Raw genomic sequence first — 23,002 nt, 5'->3', positions numbered from 1 at the left:
CTGGCTATCGGCGCCGGCAATGGGGCGCCGGCACCGACAGCCAGGGGGAGAGAAGGGGCAGCGGCACCCATTGCCGGCGCCGCTGCCCCGTTGCCTCCCCCCATCCCCGGTGGCATAATCACCTGTTGCCGGGGTCGGGTCCGCGCTGCTGCAGGCCTCCGTCGTTGCTATGTGCTGCATGGCGCGGCGCATGACGTCAGAGCGCTGCGCCGTGCATAGCAACGATGCAGGGGACGCACGCCGGAGGCCTGCAGCAGCGCGGACCCGACCCCGGCAACAGGTAATTGTGCCACCGGGGATGAGGGGAGGCAACGGGGCAGCGGCGCCGGCAATGGGTGCCGCTGCCCCTTCTCTCCCCCTGGCTGTCGGCGCCGCTTCTCTCCCCCTGGCTATCGGCGCCGGCAATGGGGCGCCGGCACCGATAGTCAGGGGGACAGAACGGGCAGCGGCGCCGATAGCCAGGGGAAGAGAAGGGCCGGCAACAGGGCTCTAGACCCCAGGACAGGCAGGGGGAGAGAAGCGGGCAGCGACGGCCTCTCTCCCCCTGCCTTTCCTGGGGGTGTATCGGGGTATACAGGCGCACACACGCACCCTCATTTTACCATGGATATTTGGGTAAAAAACTTTTTTTACCCAAATATCCTTGGTAAAATGAGGGTGCGTGTTATGGGCCGGTGCGTGGTATACCCCGATAAATACGGTAATTTATACCAGCTGTATATATATGTTATATACAGTATATACCCAGGTTATACCAGCATGGTCCATATAACTATATACAGGAGATATATAACTTATACCAGCTGTACATATATAATTATATACAGTATATACCAGGCTATACCAGCATGGCCCATATCACTATATACAGGAGATATATAACTTATACCAGCTGTACATATATAATTATATACAGTATATACCCAGGTTATGGCAGTATTGTCCATCACTATATACAGGAGATATATAACTTATACCAGCTGTACATACACTGCTCAAAAAAAATAAAGGGAACACTAAGATAACACATCCTAGATCTGAATGAATGAAATAATCGTATGAAATACTTTCGTCTTTACATAGTTGAATGCGCTGACAACAAAATCACACAAAAATTATCAATGGAAATCAAATGTATCAACCCATGGAGGTCTGGATATGGAGTCACACTCAAAATCAAAGTGGAAAACCCCACTACAGGCTGATCCAACTTTATGTAATGTCCTTAATACAAGTCCCAATGAAGCTCAGTAGTGTGTGTGGCCTCCACATGCCCGTATGACCTCCCTATAACGCCTGGGTATGCTCCTGATGAGGTGGAGGATGGTCTCCTGAGGGATGTCCTCCCAGACCTGGACTAAAGCATCCACCAACTCCTGGACAGTCTGTAAAAGGAAAAATAGCCAGCACAACAACCTAATACACGGGTGCACACTGCTATGGCAGATACAGAGTATACAAAAAAAGAGGATTGCAGCAGCACACATTGGTCAAAAAATTTGAGGCTCTTAGCGCACTTTTTGATCAAAACGTGTCCCCCATCCTCCACGGGAAGGTGGCCTCATTTAGGATGGGACCCTAGCACAAATTCTGAGCCTAACGCTCAAATATCACCTCACCTCTGCTGGGCATATAGCCTCTGGGTGACCTGCTGGATCCACAAACAATTTAAAATTGCTGCAATCCTTTTTTTTTGTATTCTCTTTATATGCCATAGCAGTGTGCACCCGTGTATTAGGTTGTTGTGCTGGCTATTTTTCTTTTTGCTGTTTGTATAACTCAGGGGGAATGGCACCCTCTATAGCTGTGCACCCCTCCCCCCTTTTTCACAGGTGGTGTTTTAAATATTTTATGGATCCAGCATGTCACCCAGTCAGAGGCTATATGCCCAGCAGAGGTGAGGTGATATTTGAGCGTTAGGCTCAGAATTTGTGCTAGGGTCCCATCCTAAATGAGGCCACCTCCCCGTGGTGGATGGGGGATGCGTTTTGATCAAAAAGTGCGCTAAGAGCCTCAAATTTTTTGACCAATGTGTGCTGCTGCAATCCTCTTTTTTTGTATATCCTGGACAGTCTGTGGTGCAACGTGATGTTGGTGGATGGAGCGAGACATGATGTCCCAGATTTGCTCAATCGTATTCATGTCTAAGGAATGGACGGGCCAGTCCATAGCATCAATGCCTTCCTCTTGCAGGAACTGCTGACACATTCCAGACATGAGGTCTAACATTGTCTTGCATTAGGAGGAACCCAGGGCCAACTGCACCAGCATATGGTCTTACAAGGGGTCTGAGGATCTCATCTCGGTACCTAATGGCAGTCAGGCTACCTCTGGAAAGCACATGGAGGGCTGTGCAGCCCCCCCAAAAAATGCCACCCCACACCATTACTGACCCACCGCCAAACCAGTCATGCTGGAGGATGTTGAAGGCAGCAGAACGTTCTCCACGGCGTCTCCAGACTCTGTCACGTCTGTCACATGTGCTCAGTGTGAACCTGCTTTCATCTGTGAAGAGCACAGGGCGCCAGTGGCAAATTTGCCAATCTTGTTGTTCTCTGGCAAATGCCAAACGTCCTGCACGGTGTTGGGCTGTAAGCACAACCCCCACCTGTGGACGTCGGGCCCTCATACCACCCTCATGGAGTCTGTTTCTGACCATTTGAGCGGACACATGCACATTTTTGGCCTGCTGGAGGTCATTTTGCAGGGCTCTGGCAGTGCTCCTCCTGCTCCTCCTCGCACAAAGGCGGAGATAGCGGTCCTGCTGCTGGGTTGTTGCCCTCTTACGACCTCCTCCACATCTCCTGATGTACTGGCCTGCCTCCTGGTAGCGCCTCCATGCTCTGGACACTACACTGACAGACACAGCAAACCTTCTTGCCACAGCTCGCATTGATGTGCCATCCTGGATGAGCTGCACTACCTGAGCCACTTGTGTGGGTTGTAGACTCCGTCTCATGCTACCACTAGAGTGAAAGCACCGCCAGCATTCAAAAGTGACCAAAACATCAGCCAGGAAGCATAGGAACTGAGAAGTGGTCTGTGGTCACCACCTGCAGAACCACTCCTTTATTGGGGGTGTCTTGCTAACTGCCTATAATTTCCACCTGTTGTCTGTTCCATGTGAAATTGATTGTCAATCAGTGTTCTTCCTGAGTGGACAGTGGGATTTCACAGAAGTGTCATTGACTTGGAGTTACATTGTGTTGTTTATGTGTTACCTTTATTTTTTTGAGCAGTGTCTATATATATATATATATTATTATTTTCCATCTATCAGGGCTGTAATAAAGAATGTCTTGTCTCTCCAGCTGATATTCAGCCTCCGGAGGGCAGTGAGCAGGAGTCATTGCTGACAGTAGATCTGAGGGATCACTCCCGGCTGTTGCTGTGCGCAGAGAGTGAGGACGATGCGGTGTAAGTATTTGGGACCACAGAGAGGGCAGAGTCCTTGTACTCAGATAACCCGGCTCATCTTATCTTTTTATTTTCCTTGTAGCATTTTCTTTATGATTTCTTATGCTGTTGTTTTTTCTGTCATAAAAAAGTTACGGGGAAGATTTATCATTCCTTGTGCAGAGGACCAGTGCAGCAGTTGCCCATAGCAACCAATCAGATTTAAGCTTTCATTTTTTTAAAAAGGGTTCTCAGCAATGAAAACTGGGATCTGATTGGTTACTATGGGCAACTGCTGCACCGATCCTTTTCACAAGGATTGATAAATCTCCTCTATAGTGATACTTGGTCTTGTCTTGTTTTATATCCTGTATTATACTCCAGAGCTGTACTCACTATTCTGCTGGTGAGGTCACTGTGTACATACATTACATTACTTATCCTGTACTGATCCTGAGTTATATCCTGTATTATACTCCAGAGCTGTACTCACTATTCTGCTGGTGAGGTCACTGTGTACATACATTACATTACTTATCCTGTACTGATCCTGAGTTATATCCTGTATTATACTCCAGAGCTGTACTCACTATTCTGCTGGTGGGGTCATTGTGTACATACATTACATTACTTATCCTGTACTGATCCTGAGTTATATCCTGTATTATACTCCAGAGCTGTACTCACTATTCTGCTGGTGAGGTCACTGTGTATATACATTACATTACTTATCCTGTACTGATCCTGAGTTATATCCTGTATTATACTCCAGAGCTGTACTCACTATTCTGCTGGTGAGGTCACTGTGTACATACATTACATTACTTATCCTGTACTGATCCTGAGTTATATCCTGTATTATGTTCCAGAGCTGTACTCACTATTCTGCTGGTGAGGTCACTGTGTACATACATTACATTACTTATCCTGTACTGATCCTGAGTTATATCCTGTATTATACTCCAGAGCTGTACTCACTATTCTGCTGGTGAGGTCACTGTGTACATACATTACATTACTTATCCTGTACTGATCCTGAGTTATATCCTGTTTTATACTCCAGAGCTGCACTCACTATTCTGCTGGTGGAGTCACTGTGTACATACATTATATTACTTACCCTGTACTGATCCTGAGTTGTATCCTGTATTATACCCCAGAGCTGTACTCACTATTCTGCTGGTGCGGTCACTGTGTACATACATTACATTACTTATCCTGTTCTGATCCTGAGTTATATCCTGTTTTATACTCCAGAGCTGTACTCACTATTCTGCTGGTGAGGTCACTGAGTACATACATTACATTACTTATCCTGTACTGATCCTGAGTTGTATCCTGTATTATACTCCAGAGCTGTACTCACTATTCTGCTGGTGAGGTCATTATGTACATGCATTGAATTACTTATCCTGTACTGATCCTGAGCTATATTTTGTATTATACTCCAGAGCTGTACTCACTATTCTGCTGGTGAGGTCACTGAGTACATACATTACATTACTTATCCTGTACTGATCCTGAGTTGTATCCTGTATTATACTCCAGAGCTGTACTCACTATTCTGCTGGTGAGGTCATTATGTACATGCATTGAATTACTAATCCTGTACTGATCCTGAGCTATATCTTGTATTATACTCCAGAGCTGCCACACTGTAATAAATCCACTGCATAGTACACATAAATAATACCACTAAACTACCAACCAGAGTTTAATTGTGCTCATGTTGCCTGAAAACTGTATTCTGTCCCTGACAATGTTTTGAGATGTTTTTTTGGGGGATTTTCAGCTGTTTGTGTGTTTGAAAAGCAAAATAAAAAATAAGAAAAATAGTGCCACTATACTTAACACATTAATAGTGCTAAGGAACAAATAAATGGTACCGCTATACCATACACATAAATAGTACCGTTATACTATACACATAAATAGTACCACTATACCATACACATAAATAGTACCACTATACCATACACATAGATAGTACCACTATACCATACACATAAATAGTACCACTATACCATACACATAAATAGTACCACTATACCATACACATAAATAGTACCACTATACCATACACATAAATAGTACCATTATACTATGCACATAAATAGTATCCCTATGCTATACGCATAACTAGTACCGCTATACCATACACATAAATAGTACCACTATACCATACACATAAATAGTACCAATAAACCATACACATAAATAGTACCACTATACCATACACATAAATAGTACCATTATACTATACACATAAATAGTATACCTATGCTATACACATAACTAGTATCACTATACCATACACATAAATAATAATAGCATATTGTAACATAAATAAAAAAGATGTGTACCAACTGTGTCCACTTTTGTGTTATTGCATCAGTTAAAGGAAAACTATTATGTATTTCTTTTGCTGTTACATCACCCACAGCCCAGAGCGAAATCTCGCACATGCGCAGTAAGCCCGAAACCTCGGCAATTACTATGCAAGATTTTTGCTTTTTATAGACACCTTAATATCGCAAGCTTAGTTAGTGTCCCATAAGTGCCAAACTGTATATATAAATATAAATAAAATTCAAATAAAAAATTCTGCCATACTGAACAGATAAATAAGCTACACAATGCACACAAATAGTACTAGTATACTGTCCATATAAATAATGTTGCCATAAGGAACACATAAATAGTAACACTATATCATACACATAAAAAGTACCACTATATCATAAACATAAATAGTACCACTATATCATACACATAAAAAGTACCACTCTATCATACACATAAATAGTAACACTATATCATATACATAAAAAGTACCACTATACCATACACATAAATAGTACCACTATATCATATACATAAAAAGTACCACTATATCATACACATAAATAGTACCACTATATCATACACATAAATAGTACCACTATATCATACACATAAAAAGTATCACTATATCATATACATAAATAGTACCACTATATCATACACATAAAAGGTACCACTATATCATACACTTAAATAGGAACCACTATATCATACATATAAATAGTACCACTATATCATACACATAAATAGGAACCACTATATCATACACATAAATAGTACCACTATATCATACACATAAAAGGTACCACTATATCATACACGTAAATAGTACCACTATATCATACACATAAAAGGTGCCACTATATCATTCACATAAATAAAACCACTATATCATACACATAAAAGGTACCACTATATCATACACAGAAATAGGGACCACTGTATCATACACATAAATAGTACCACTATATCATACACATAAATAGTACCACTATATCATACACACAAATGGTACCACTATATCATACACATAAAAGGTACCACTATATCATACACATAAATAGTACCACTATATCATACACATAAATAGGAACCACTATATCATACACATAAATAGTACCACTATATCATACACATAAATAGTACCACTATATCATACACATAAATGGTACCACTATATCATACACATAAATGGTACCACTATATCATACACATAAAGAGTACTACTATATCATACACATAAATAGTACCACTATATCATACACATAAATGGTACCACTATATCATACACATAAATAGTATCACTATATCATGCACATAAATGGTACCACTATATCATACATATAAATAGTACCACTATATCATACACATAAATAGTACCACTATATCATACACATAAAAGGTACCACTATATCATACACATAAAAGGTACCACTATATCATACACATAAATGGTACCACTATATCATACACATAAAGAGTACTACTATATCATACACATAAATAGTACCACTATATCACACACATAAATGGTACCACTATATCATACACATAAATAGTACCACTATATCATACACATAAATAGTACCGCTATATCATACACATAAATAGTACCACTATATCATACACATAAATAGGAACCACTATATCATACACATAAATAGTACCACTATATCATACACATAAATAGTACTATTATATCATACACATAAATAGGAACCACTCTATCATACACATAAATGATACCTTTGATATGTATAAAATAAAAAGTGCTGCCATACTGTACACATTTATAGTACTACTCTACCATAATCAAATTTAGTTCCACCATACTGTAACATAACTTGTACGCTATATACTAGCTGTGTGGACATATGTCTGATTAGCATTTGTGCATTGTGTAACACTGAATATTTGTCTAGACATAATGCCGCAGCTCTGTTGATACTCAACATATATAATGGCACCAAACTGTACACATAGCAAAGAAATAAAATACAGCTGAACTATTGTGCTGCCTCCACAGGACAACGCTCATTCCACTACAGGTCCTTCATGTTCGCATCAGGCTGCTATTGAAAAGACATCATGTATGTAATGTGTGTGTATATACCATATGCGTTAACATAGCCTTATATGTACACATACTGAGCACATAAACAATGCTGCTATAAGGTACACATAAATAGTATTACTATATCATACACATAAATTATAGCTTTATACATAAACATAAATCTTATATATGTATATATATATTTTTTTTCTTCAAGAGCTTGGAAGCTTGCATTACTGGACGCAAGATCTCATCCGGTAAGTGGGTTATATATATTTACCGTGTCTATTCACCATATGAACATATAGAGCGGCAACAATATGTACACATAATGAAATAAAATAGAAATAAGGTACAGATGAATCATTCTGCCACACTGTACAGATAAATAGTTCTACTACATGGTAAACATAAAAACTAACGCTATATTATATACTAAAATAGTTCAATTTTACTGTACACATAAATAATGCTGCTATAAAGTAGACATGCAGTAAATAGTATCACTATACATTTATTTGTACACATAAAAAATTCTACCATACTGTACACATAAATACTGCTGCTATAAGATACATATAATTATTTTTCTAAAAAAAAAAACAAAGCTGGACAGGTGTTTCCTAACCAGTGTGCCTCCAGCTGTTGCAAAACTACCACTCCCAGCATGCCCAGACAGCCTTTGGCTGTCTGGGCATGCTGGGAGTTGTAGTTTTGCAACAGCTGGGGGCACACTGGTTCGGAAGCACAGACATACAGGGATGCAGCTCATTTGCTGCATCTTATACCGATTATACCGCCATCTACTGGTCTTGATTTAAAATCGCTTGCTGTCAGTGAACAGAACACTATTTACAGACAAAAAAACTTGGGATTTGTACCACTATATCATAGAAATAAATTATACATTTATTCGTACACATAAATAATTCTACCATACTTTACACATAAATAATGCTGCTATAAGGTACCACTATATCATACATATAAATTGTAGGTTCATACGTACACATAAATAGTACCACTATATTGTACGTATAAATTGTAGCTTTACACATACACATAAATAGTTCTACTATACGGAACACATAAATAATGCTGCTATAAGGTACCCATAATTTGAACCACTATATCAAACACATAAATTGTAGTTTTATATGTACACATTGACAGTACCGCTATATTGTACATATAACTTGCAGCTTTACAATAAATAAAGCTGCATAAATAATGCTGCTATAAGGCACCCATAACTAGAACCGCTATATTAGACACATGGGGGGAGATTAATCCAAACCTGTCCAGAGGAAAAGTTGCTGAGTTGCCCATAGCAACCAATCAGATCGCTTCTTTCATTTCTCACAGGCCTTTTCAAAAATGAAAGCAGCGATCTGATTGGTTGCTATGGGCAACTCAGCAACTTTTCCTCTGGACAGGTTTTGATAAATCTCCCCCATAAATTGTAACTTTATACGTACGCACAAAGTTCCACTATATCGTACATATAAATTGTAGCTTCATACGTACACATAAATATTTCCACCATACTGTACGCAGAAATAATGCTGCTATAGGTTTCCCATAAATAGAACCACTAAATCATACGTATTAATTGTAGCTTTAGGCTATGTTCACACGTCGGAATTTCCATGCCAGATGTTTATGGGCTGGAAATTCCGATTTCCGTGTCCGCAGAAAGAATGAACCTGTTCATTCTTTCTGCGGACCCTGCACGGAATGCATAACCGTCTATGAGACAGCGCATTCCTGTGGGGTCTAGTGCCGGCGCCCACAGAGCTTTTCCATGCGGACATTCCGAGGCGTGAACATAGCCTTATATGTACACATAGTTCTACCATACTGAACACATAAATAATGCTGCTATAAGGTACACATAAATAGTATTACTATATCATACACTTTATACATAAACATAAATACTACCACTATATCGTACATACAACTTGCAGCTTTATACGTACACATAAAATAGTTCCACCATACTGTACACATAAAAAGTACTACTTTTTCTCTTCAGTGATACCTGCTCTGTTCTCTCTTCCAGGTGTACGTATATAATCCATATGATGACAACTACCATACTGTTCCAGTAAATTCCCATCAGGCCATGTATGTCAATCATGGCTACTGCGGACACGGCTACGGTACGCCCCTCAGATATCTTAGATTGTTAAGAATAGTCCATTAAATAACTACTACAATGGTGTCAGATTAGTCAGACCCCGTGTGACCGACGAATCTTGTGTTCACTGATGTTGAACTATTGACCCTTTAGATTCTTTGATCAATACTAATCACAACATCTAGAGCAGTTGCGGGGCTTAGTGACACTCATCAGATCCCCCGCATCACGATCACGGGGGTCCGATGAGTGAAGGTACCGTATTTTTCGTCCTATAGGACGCACCGGCATATAAGACGTACCCAATTTTTAGGGGCAAAATCTTAAAAAAATAAAGATTTTGAACCCAATAGTGGTCTTCAACCTGCGGACCTCCAGATGTTGCAAAACTACAACTCCCAGCATGCCCGGACAGCCGTTGGCTGTCCGGGTGTGCTGGGAGTTGTAGTTTTGCGACATCTGGATTTCCGCAGATTGAAGACCACTGCATAGGAGGTGACCGCTACCCGGGATGTCGCTCCATCGCTGTCGCCGCGTCCCCGTCGCTCTGGAACGTCTCTGCTGCCGGCCGGGTATCCTCGCTCTCCGTTGCCGCCATCACGTCGTTACGCACGCCGACACACGTACGCGACGACGTGATGACGAGGAAGGAGAGCGCCAGCCATACAGGGGATCCCTGAACGGAGAAGACACCGAGGAGGCAGGTAAGGTCCCCCCCTGTGTCCTGTAAGCACTAACCCGGCTATTCAGTCGGGCTGTTCGGGACCGCCGCGGTGAAATCGCGGCGGTCCCGAACAGCCCGACTGAACAGCCGGGTTAGTGTCACTTTCCCTTCAGACGCGGCGGTCAGCTTTGATCGCTGCGTCTGAAGGGTTAATACAGGGCATCACCGCGATCGGTGATGTCCTGTATTAGCCGCGGGTCCCGGCCGTTGATGGCCGCAGGGACCGCCGCGATAGGTGTGTATTCGCCGTATAAGACGCACCGACTTTTCCCCCCCAGTTTTGGGGAAGAAAAAGTGCGTCTTATTTGGCGAAAAATACGGTAGTGCTCGGAGGTCTTCTCACCTGCACTGTGCTCCTCCGGGGATCTTTTTGTATAGTCTGCCCTCACAGACAGGCTGTACCAGTTGATCGCCGATATAACTGATCAGTGGGATGGCAACACATAGCACTGAACAGTAAAAGCAATCGAAAGATTGTTATTAATAGTTCCATATGGCATCTTAAAAAATGCTAAATAAATAGTAAAACAAAGTCTTAAAAAGTGAATAAGCCCCTCTTTGCCTTTGTCAAAACTAGTATTTACTGCTGTCCCCTAGTTGAAACCAGTTTTTACTGAGCACCTTCGTGAAAACTAGAATTTACTGATGATCAAAAACAGAATGGGGGAGATTTATCAACCCCATAGCAACCAATCAGATCGCTCCTTTCATTTTTCAGAGGCCTTTTTGAAAATAAAAGAAGCGAGCTGATGGTGTTGCTATGGGAAACAGAACAACTCTGTACAGGTTTTGATAAATCTCCCCCAATGCCAGTTTGAACTGGTTTAAACGAGAGAACTAGCTAGAACAAAATGACACCGTTAAAACTGAGAAAATGAGTTTGACTGAAATGACTGTAATGCATGAAGGTAGTCGGGCACAGGGGCGTAGCTAGGGGGAGCTAACAGGGCTGCAGCCCCGGGTCTCTGGCTGATGCTTTTTTTTATTGCCACCACTGCTTTAAGACAGCGGTGGCTTTTGGGAAGGGACATGATGCTCCTTTCTCCTGTCAGCCCCGCTGTTCTCCCACCCTGCGCGCATAACCGCGGTCTCAGAAGATTTCAGCCTTTCGACTAGGTGCGGAGAGGGGTAGAACAGCATCTCCTCACAGCAGACAGACTTTACTCACTTCAGCGTACAGTTACGGCACATAGGGGGTTAAAAAAGAAAAAAATGCATGATGTTCACTCTTAATTTGCAAACCAGCCAGGTAGAAAAAAACATAAATTTTTTTTAAATATATAACCCCCCCCCCCCCCCCCCAATAGAAATAAAAATCATCACCTTTTCCCATTAACCCCTTCTGTTTTTGCATTTTCGTTTTTTCCTCCTTACCTTTTAAAAATCATAACGCTTTCAATTTTGCACCTACAGACCCATATGATGGTTTGTTTTTTGTGCCACCAGTTGTTTGTAACATCGATCATTTTACAAAAAAAAAAATCTACGGCGAAATCTCCAAAATAAATATTTGTGGGAAAAATTGGGAAAAAAAAACAAAACGCCATTTTGTAACTTTTGGGGGCTTCCGTTTCTACGCAGTGCATTTTTTGGTAAGAATGACACGTTATCTTTATTCTGTAGGTCCATACGATTAAAATGATCCCCTACTCATATAGGTTTGATTTTGTTTTACTTCTGATATAAACCATAACTACATGCAGGAAAATGTATACGTTTAAACTTTTTTATTTTTCCATATACGGCGACCTGCACTGTGATCTGAAGTTTTTATCGGTACCATTTTTGTTTTGATGGGACTTTTTGATCGCCTTTAATTCATTTTTTTTAATGGTAAAAAAAGTGACCAAAAATACGCTATTTTGGACATTGGATTTTTTTTACATGTACGCCATTGACCGTGTGGTTTAATTAATGATATATTTTTATATTTCGGACATTTACGCACGTGGCGATACCACATATGTTTACATTTATTTTAATTTACAATGGGGATCAAAAGTTTGGGCACCCCAAGTAAAAATGTTGTATTAAAGGACATCTGCAGCGTTACAAACACTTATAAGTGTTTGATCGGGGGCCGTGGCTGTCCCGTGCAGGGGGAGTGCCAGCCGCAGCATGACGTTGCGGCCGGCACGCCTACTCCATTCATCTCTATGGGAGAGGCGGGGAGGCAGCATTCGTGCCTCCCCGCATCCCCCATAGAACTGTATGGGGACAGGGAGGAGACGGAGCGTCACCGTCAACCTCTAGGTCGACGCTACGGACCTTAGCGCTCACCATGAGCACTTATGGCGGCGCCCCATTAGGGAGATCGGGGGGGGGGGGGGGGGTCCCTGCGGTCGGACCCCCCGCGATCAAACACTTATCCCCTATCCTGTGGATAGGGGATAATTGTAATGTCGCTGTAGTTGTCCTTTAATGTGCATAAAGAAGCCAAGGAAAGATTTAAAAATCTCCAAAAGGCATCAAATTACAGATTAGACAAATCTCAAAGAACTGGAAGACTTTTGTAAGGAAGAATGGGCAAAGATACCTCAAACAAGAATTGAAAGACTCTTGGCTGCCTACAAAAAGCGTTTACAAGCTGTGATACTTGCCAAAGGAGGCAGTACAAGATATTAATAGGGTGCCCAAACTTTTGCAGACGCCATATTTTTGTTTTCTGTTATTTTGAAAGTGTAAATGATGGAAATAAAATCTAACTTTTGTTGACATATTATAAGAATGTCTAATCTGTAATTTGATGCCTTTTGGAGATTTTTCCATCTTTCCTTGGCTTCTTTATGCGCATTAATACAAAATTTTAACCTGGGGTGCCCAAACTTTTAATCCCCACTGTACATAGTTTTTTTTTTTTTTTTTTTTAATGGGAAAAGGGGGGTGATTCAAACTTTTATTAGGGAAGGGGTTAAATCATATTTATTAACTCTTTTTTTCTTTTTACACTTGTATAGCCCCCATAGGGGACTATAACATGCAATACCTTGATTGCAGACACTGATCAATGCTATGCCATAGCAAAGCATTGACCAGTGTTATCGGCGCTCTGCTGCTCCAGCCTGGATCTCAGGCATGGAGCAATCAATCACCGATCTGATGCCGAGGAGGAAGGTAGGGATCCTCCTCGTGTGTCCTCAGCTGATCGGGACACAGCGGTTTTACCGCGGTGGTCCTGATCAGCCCAACTGAGCTGCTGGGAAGCATTTTTATACATTTTAGACATGGCGATCAAAGTTGTTAATACCGGACATCACCACAATCGGTGATGTCCGGAATTAGACATGGGACAAGGGCGTTGCTAGGTCCCGGGACCAACCCATATGATGCGTTATATCACGGAAGCATGTACATGGCGTACAGGTACGCCCTGTGTCCTTAACAAGTAAAAAAAAGGTGAAAATATAATTTAAAAAAAACAACACTATATATCTGGTATTGAAAATACGTTCTTTGAAAATATGTTTATTATCCCACACGGTGAACGGAGTAAACTTTAAAAAAAAATTCCAAACACCAAAATTGATTATTTATGATCACATCACATCAGCCATTGCTCTTAGAGGTATTCCCAAAATTTTAAATGATTCCCTATCCACATGATAGGGAATAGCTAGGTGATCAGTGAGGCCTGCCTGCTTGGACACCCACTGATCACCAGAATGAGGGAGTAATGTCCCTGATAATGCTTCATGCATTCTCTTAAGGGTGTGGTTAAGGCGTGTCTGAGGGCGTGGTTAAGGCGTGTCTGAGGGTGTGGTTGGGGGGCGTGGCTGTGCTATGGGCTCTAGACCTTGGTCTTTTGGAGACCTAGCAACGCCCCTAGTCGGGCACCTGATGATGCGGAGATATTAGATGATTCAGAGGGTATTATCTGGTATGTATCGTAGAATTTAGTTTAAAACTAGTTTTAACTAGGGAAACCTGTTTGAGTAAAACAAATTAGTTAAAAGCAATTAAAAGTGTTAAATGGGAATTAACATAACATATGTTAAGGATACAACAAAATTCGGTATAACATATAGGATACAACATTCGTTTTTTTGTATTAGCATTAGCTAAGGCACTCAGTAAAAACCTGGTTTTAACTAGGGAAAAGCAGTAAATCCCAGTTTTCACAAAGGCATTCAGTCAAAACTGGTTTTCACCAGGAAACATTAGTTTTAACTTAAAACCAGTTTTAACTGTAACATATATATATATATATATATATATATATATATATATATATTATTATTATTTTTTATAATACGGTAAATAAAAATATAATTAAATTTAAATAAATTTAAAAAAAAAGAATTAAAAATAATAATAAAAATAGCAATAAAATAATAATAAGTAGTAATAAATTTTGATGATAATCATAATAATAATCATATTCGGTATCACAGCATGCAAAAATGTCTAAACTATTAAAATATATGATCCCATACAGTGAAAGACATAAGGGTTTAAAAATAAATAAATAAATAAAAGAAGAAAATTGCTGATTGCTCAGAAAAAAATGTATAGAAATTGATCAAAAAGTCACGTAGAACCTAACTAGTGTGCCTCCAGCTGTTGCAAAACTACAACTCCCTGCATGCCCGGACAGCCTTTGACTTTGCAACAGCTGGAGGCACACTAATTGAGAGACACGGACATACAGGGAAGTAGCTCATTCGCTGCATGCACTCCTCAATGTGAAGGATTATACCGCCATCTACTGGTCTTGTTTCAAAATCACCTTACAAAAAAAAAAAATGATTGCTTGCTGTCAGTGAATGAAACACTATTTGCAGACAAAAAAATAAAATAAAAAAATTGTAAAACCTTCTGACCTAACCTGGCTCATACAGCTGCAAGCTTGTTACAATGTATAAGTCTCAGTCTAAAGTTCCGGGGCATGTTATCACTACACTGATACATTGTAACAAAATTAGCTGGAGCAGACAATTAGTGATTTATTTTTTTTTTTTCAATTATTTATTTTATTTTTATTTTTTTGCTCTCCTAGGTCCCGGGGTGGCGCACGTTCTCATCAGGGATGACCGTGACTCATTTGGGGAACAGATGGCGCTGGGCTTGCTGGCCGGGGCCCTCACCACCTCCGCTCTCAGCTCCCTCATCTGGCTGCCATGTTGGTTTTAAGGAAGAGGGAAACAGGGCTGGCGAAAGGGACGGTCATGGCAGCCGGTGGCGCCCTCTATCTGGCATATAATTATGATTCCCGCTAGCTGTGAATAAAGCTTAGATCTTACACGTCCCATCTGCATCATTCAGTAGTCCTCACCACAAGGTGGCAAGACCCAGCGTGCCATGGCTTGCTGGTGCCACCCCCTGATGATGCCCAGACAAAACCCGCCGTAGTAAGGTTACGGCCACATTGCATCACACAACATAATAGCACCATAAGTCACTTTAAACCACTGTTTTCCAAACAGTGTGCCTCCAGCTGTTAGAAAACTACAATTCCCAGCATGCCCGGACAGCCGTTGGCTGTCCGGGCATGCTGGGAGTTGTAGTTTTGCAACATCTGGAGGTCCACAGTTTGGAGACCACTGGCCTAGGGCAAAACTTCCTGCACAATCTGGATTAATTAACCCTTCCTTATCGTGCAGCTTTACTATTCTCTTAGTTTTGTGACGCTGCGTTATTATCCTAATTTTCCTCTGTAGCTTTAAAGGAAATTTAAAGGGACGGTACTGAGATTTGTAAAGATGTAAATCTTTAATTTATGAAATAAAAGACGTCACCTTTGTCTGAGTATAGGGTGATAATATTGGTGTAAAGGTCCAAGGACCATGAATGCGAAGTTATTGGAAGGGGGGGGGGGGGACGTATTTAAGAACCTGTGTAATTTAAAGGGGAAATCAGGTGGGATTTTTTTTTCTTTTTACCCATCTACTGGTGCCAGAAGGTTATGCAAATTTGTAATTTACTTCTATATAAAAATCTTAACCCTTCCAGTACTTATCCGCTGCTGTATGCTCCACAGGAAGTTGTGTGGTTCTTTCCAGTCTCACCACAGTGCTCTCTGCTGACACCTCTGTCCGTGTCAGGAACTTTCCAGAGCAGGAGAGGTTTGTTATGGGGATTGTACACACTTCTTTGGGTCTCACGGGCTCTCTGCAAGAGTTTTTTTCACTATTTGCTTTACCTTGAAAATTTTTGTGCAACATGATCAATTATACTTCTATATGGGGTAGCCTCCGACTCCCAAGTCTCCTTAGCCACATCAAGCAAGCCTTGAGGGCGTCCACTGTAAAACAAATCAAGTGCTGAAAACGGCAATTGCTGTAATGGCCTGGGGATCTTCTCTGATTGAGAACAAATACAGTAAAAGTTCAAACAGTTAAAACCCTATAGAGGCCTGGGAAACTTCCTTGACTGAGAACAACAAATACGGTAACAGTTCCAATCTTTACTATCTTTGTCGATAATTACCAATATGTTTTGGAAATCCTCGATCATGCTACCAGATACCCAGAAGCGATACAGCAATTCAAACAGTGAAAACCCAATAGAGGCCTGGGGAACTTCCTGATTGAGAACAACAAATAAGGTAATAGTTCCAATCTTTACCATCTTTGCCGACAATTACCAATATATTTTGGTAATTCTCTATGCTGAAAACCCTGTAATGGCCTGAGGAACATCACTGATTGAGAAAAAATAGGGTAAAAGTTCATCTTTACCATCTTTGTCCACAATTACCAATATATTTTGGAAATTCTCGATTATGCTACCAGATACCCAGAAGCGATACAGCAATTCAAACAGTGAAAACCCTGAGAACAACAAATACGGTAACAGTTCCAATCTTTACCATCTTTCCTGACAATTACCAATATATTTTTGTAATTCTCAATGCTGAAAACCCTGTAATGGCCTGGGGAACATCCCTGATTGAGAACAAATATGGTAACAGATCCAATCTTTACCATCTTTGTTAACAATTACCAATATATTTAGGTAATTCTTGATTTAAATACCAAATACCCAAGGCGATACAACAATTCAAACAGTGAAAACCCTATAGAGGCCTGGGGAACTTCGTTGACTAAGAACAATAAATACGGTAACAGTTCCAATCTTTACCATCTTGGACGACAATGTTTTTCAACATGGATTTTAGAGTTTTCTTAAACCTCTTTACCAGATGGTATACAGGAGATGGTATACAGAAGTTCTTCACTGTTTCATTTTAATTATTTTACACAGTTCTTTCATCACTTTGGACATACATGGGGTACATTGGGCTGTCAAGATTTCTTTGGAAAGACCCACATAGCCCTGGGGGGGGGGAAACAAATTACTTCTTATTATAATTGCATGCATTAAAGCCTACCTGTCATATACTGAGTATGTTATATGTTACTCAGTACCTAATCCTGATCATGTGCATATATATTTTCATGTGTCTAGCACCTATATTTCTCTCACAAATACCTTCTTTCTGTTGCTCACTTGGTTTGCCATGCTCTGCTCTGGAGGGGGCGTGTCCTCAATCTGCATGACTCATCTTCCTCCCTGAGGCTGCTGTGCTGTGCTGGGTCTCTTCATCCAATTACTGCAGGCTGCTCTGTTACCCCCTCCTCTCTGTTTTCATGCTGCAGTCTGATAGGACAGGAGTGAGCATAGAGGAGTGCTAGTCCCGCCCTCACTTCCTGGACTTTTTCCCAGCCTGTGCTTTAGCTGGGACAAAGATGACGCTGCAGTCGGACAGTATTATGTTCTGGATGTATAGGGACCCCTAGTGGCCTTTTTTTTTAATACCCATAATTTTTATAAAAAGGAAATAAAATTTTCTTATGAAGTATATTAGAAAGGTTAATGTTTTGGCAAGATGTACAACATATAAAAGGTTTTGAATCTAACAGTGCACATTTAAGTCTTTGATACACATGGAGTGATACATGACCACTCGAGCAACTAAGCTACAATATATAACACACTACACTATGACAGATTATTTGAGCAACCAGCGCTCGTGTAGTATTTGGTGCATAGCTATTATTTTTTGAACAGTATATATATATATTTATTGATGTATTATTTTCTGAACAGTTCAGTAATATATATATATATATTATTTATTTATTTGTTTATTATTTTCTGAACAGTTCATAAATAAATATATATATTAATGAACTGTTCAGAAAATAATAAATAAATTAAATACATATATATATATTAATTTGTTTATTATTTTCTGAACAGTTCATATATATATATATATATATATTATTTGTTTATTATTTTCTGAACAGTTCAATAATATATATATATTATTTATTTATTTGTTTATTATTTTCTGAACAGTTCATAAATAAATAATATATATATTAATGAACTGTTCAGAAAATAATAAACAAATAAATTATATATATATATATATATATATATATATATTAATTTGTTTATTATTTTCTTAACAGTTCATTAATATATATATAATTTATTTATTTGATTATTATTTTCTGAACAGTTCATTAATATATATATATGTATGTATAATTAGTCTATTTTTGGAGATATACACCCAAAGAGTCAATATAGGATAGTGCTAAATATACACATACGAAAAAAGACCCCTATAATGATCCTGCACTAACCTTTTTGTTACAATTGTGGGTTATTTTCCCTATAGGTGGAGGTTGGGTCCAAACCTATTCCAAACATTGCGCCTCCAGCTGTTGCAAAACTACAACTCTGAGCATGCCCGGACAGCCGTTGGCTGTCCGGGCATGCTGGAAGTTGTAGTTTTGCAACATCTGGAGGTCCACAGTTTGGAGACAACTGGCCTAGGGCAAAACTTCCTGCACAATCTGGATTAATTAACCCTTCCTTATCCTCGTGCAGCTTTACTATTCTCTGTTTGATGCCATTTACTTTAGATTAGAACACGTGATTGAATAGTTTTGTGACGCTACGTTATTATCCTAATGTTCCTCTGTAGCTTTAAGGGAAATTTAAAGGGACTGTACTGAGAGTTGTAAAGAAGTAAATCTTTAATTAATGAAATAAAAGATTTCACCTTTGTCTGAGTATAAGGTGATAATATTGGTGTAAAGGTCCAAGGTACAAGACAATGAATGCAAAGTTATTGGGAGGGGGGACATATTTAAAAACCTGTGTAATTTAAAGGGTTACTCCGGTGGGATTTTTTCCCCCTTTTTTCAGATCTACTGGTGCCAGAAAGTTATGCAAATTTGTAAATGACTTCTATATTAAAAATCTTAATCCTTCCAGTACTTATCCGCTGCTGCATGCTCCACTGGAAGTTGTCTAGTTCTTTCCTGTCCGGGCATGTTGCGAGTTGTAGTTTTGCAACAGCTGGAGGCACCCTGTTTGAAAAAACACTTTCTTAGGTAAACTAGGATAACCCCTCTAATGCTTTGCTCATTTGAGAGTTCAGTGCTGAGTCCAGACAATGCTCTGTGAGCCTCTCATTGCAGACAGATGCATTTTAACTTCACCGATACATTGTAACAAACAAACATTAGTGGATGGGAAACTGCCAGGTCAATAACTTTATACCACCACACTGAGCATTTACTGCAGCTGTATACAGCCTAGACAAGCCTCTGTAAGATATTCAGTCTAGGCTTATACATTTTACCTGCCATGATACATTGTAACAAACAAGTAGGATATAAAAAAAGAGCTGCGGAGTTGTTTAGCTCACTGAGCATTATGTAGAATGGATTGGACTGTAACAAACCCTCAGCTGTGAGACATGGGATTATACAGTTTTGTGATTGGATTGGGTGGGGGATCTGTTTGTACAGGTGTATTTGGGACCATAGTCCTGCATTGCCATTGCAAAGTTCACAGACATTTGTCCAGCTCACCAAAACCCCTCCAATGTGCACGGATCGGTGTCCAGCCTACCCCCAATAGTAGAACAAAAAAAGCAGAAGATCCAGCACTATTCTTTGCAGCTTTATTGAAACACAGCACTCGGATAAAATCGGCCAAGACATCAAACGCGTTTCGAGCGCATGCGCTCTTTTTCGGTGATGTCGCAAGTAACTCCAGGTGAGGTTAAATACCTTTCCATCTCAGGGAGGGGAAAATAATTTACTCATATCCCCACCTCTTGCTGGGAAGTTGTGACATAGTTCACATTAGTAAAAACAAACATTTATTTAAGGTATATAAAATCTATGAGGCAATAAATATTGCCATATTGTTCATACAATTGTGGGATCAGAGAAATGGGAAAAAGAGGTTTATAATGATACTTTAATTATCAGTATTTCACTTAGCAATTTATGTTATATAAAATATTAAATATTAATAGTGGAACAACAGTTCATGACGGACATTAAGTCCCATCGGGGAACGAGTCCCCCAATGTGAACTGCCAATAAGCCTCACGGTCTGCAAGTTTTTTCCTTATGCAACCTCCTCTTGTTCCCATTTTCACATGCTCAATGGCAAAGATTTTAAAAGAATTTAGTTTACCAGCGTGTACAGCACGAAAGTGCACAGATGCCGCAGATCGTTGTCTCACCGCAGTGAGTGTACTATCATTTAGGTGTTCGAGGGCTCTGGTTTTCAGTTTTCGTGTGGTGTATCCTACACATTTCAGATTGCACTCTGTACATTCTATCATATAAATCACATTACTGTAATTACAGTTAATGTAATTATAGATAGAATATTTTTTTTGTACCATCAAAGTTTTCAAACTGGGTGGTCTGTTTAACATACTATAAAAACAAGCAATCTCCAGGTAGCAGAGCGGGATCGATGGAAGCGCTGAGACCAGATAAGAAGTTAAAAGGATTTATTTCCCATAATGCAACGCGTTTCACGGTCACCCGCTTCCTCAGGCAGGCCTGAGGAAGCGGGTGACCGTGAAACGCGTTGCATTATGGGAAATAAATCCTTTTAACTTCTTATCTGGTCTCAGCGCTTCCATTGATCCCGCTCTGCTACCTGGAGATTGCTTGTTTTTATCGTGATTCTATTATTTCCCATATTACAACGCGTTTCACGGTCACCCGCTTCCTCAGGCCTGAGGAAGCGGGTGACCGTGAAACGCGTTGCATTATGGGAAATAAATCCTTTTAACTTCTTATCTGGTCTCAGCGCTTCCATTGATCCCGCTCTGCTACCTGGAGATTGCTTGTTTTTATCGTGATTCTATTATTTCCCATAATGCAACGCGTTTCACGGTCACCCGCTTCCTCAGGCCTGAGGAAGCGGGTGACCGTGAAACGCGTTGCATTATGGGAAATAAATCCTTTTAACTTCTTATCTGGTCTCAGCGCTTCCATCGATCCCGCTCTGCTACCTGGAGATTGCTTGTTTTTATCGTGATTCTATTTCAGCGAGACGAAGCTGCAGAGACCCTTGGATGATACGCCCTGTTCCATTGTTGTACTTGGTTGGAGTACAACTTCATGTGGTAAGCGCAATTCACACTTAGCGTTACCAAATCACCTTTGGTGTTACACTACGGAGCGCATCCGTTTGTGCTTTTTTATTTCTGTTTCACATACTGACATGTGCGGCATACTTTATGCCCACATTGGAAAAAACCTTTTCTCTCTATCCAATTATGATTTTTCCTTTTTTGTGAAACAACCACACGGGGGGATAACTTATCACCAAGTGTGGGTGCCCACTTGGAAACTATCTGGCATCCTGCACCCAATATTTCAGCCAGGGTTTCATCCTGTCTTAGATATTGCATGTGTCTCTGCACTATGTTTTTAATCTGGCCGAAATATGGTGAGTAGGTGATAGCAAGTACGGGTGTTTTATCTTGGGTTACTGCCTGACATGTTGGATTTAGTAAGATGCCTCTTTCTTTCTAAGACACTTTTTGTTCTGCTTTCTTAATAGTGTGCGAAGAATACCCCCTCTGTTTTAGGGTATGTTCCCACACGGCGTATTTTGCTGCGTATTTGCTGCTGCGTATTTTCCTACCCATTGACTTCAACAGAGAAAATAAAATACGCAGCAGCGAATACGCAGCAAATACGCCGTGTGGGAATGTACCCTTAATCTTTGTTTTAACTCACCAGCTTGAGTATTATACACTACAGGGTTTGTGCAGTTCCGTTTTAACCTAGTTAATTCCCCAACTGGAATCGCTTGTACAGTATGTCTGGGGTGATTGCTGTTGGCTCTCAGGACCGTATTACCTGATATGGGTTTTCTGTATGTTGAAGTCTCGATTATTCGGTCCCGGGAGCCTCTCAGCTCTAAATCTAGAAATGTAATGTTAGTGGGATCCACATGGTAGGTAAATTTTAAATTACGGTAAACATGTTATCATTCAAATAATCTACAAACAGTGGTACGGCCATGACGCCCCCCCTCCAAATTAGGAGGATGTCGT

At 40.3% G+C, this 23,002-nt stretch overlaps 1 protein-coding gene across 8 annotated transcripts in view; it reads left to right on the top strand.

Moving 5' to 3' along the window:
- The window catches only part of PLEKHB1 (pleckstrin homology domain containing B1), a 113,207-nt gene extending 96,830 nt beyond the window's left edge, over positions 1 to 16,377 (top strand). For 7 of the 8 annotated variants that reach the window (XM_056561212.1, XM_056561211.1, XM_056561208.1 and 4 more), the window contains 4 exons: positions 3,312 to 3,417; positions 8,013 to 8,052; positions 9,861 to 9,960; positions 15,659 to 16,377. In XM_056561212.1, the coding sequence (XP_056417187.1) occupies positions 3,312 to 3,417; positions 8,013 to 8,052; positions 9,861 to 9,960; positions 15,659 to 15,792 (380 nt within the window). In that variant the 3' untranslated portion in view covers positions 15,793 to 16,377. The remainder of the gene's footprint in view (positions 1 to 3,311; positions 3,418 to 8,012; positions 8,053 to 9,860; positions 9,961 to 15,658) is intronic. The other variant, XM_056561206.1, reaches the window with a different exon arrangement.
- The last annotated feature ends 6,625 nt before the right edge of the window (positions 16,378 to 23,002 follow it).

Source organism: Hyla sarda, chromosome 2 (assembly GCF_029499605.1).
Source record: "Hyla sarda isolate aHylSar1 chromosome 2, aHylSar1.hap1, whole genome shotgun sequence".
Classification (NCBI taxonomy): domain Eukaryota; kingdom Metazoa; phylum Chordata; class Amphibia; order Anura; family Hylidae; genus Hyla; species Hyla sarda.
Note: the sequence above shows the minus strand (reverse complement) of the source record. Positions and strands in the feature narration are given on the sequence as shown.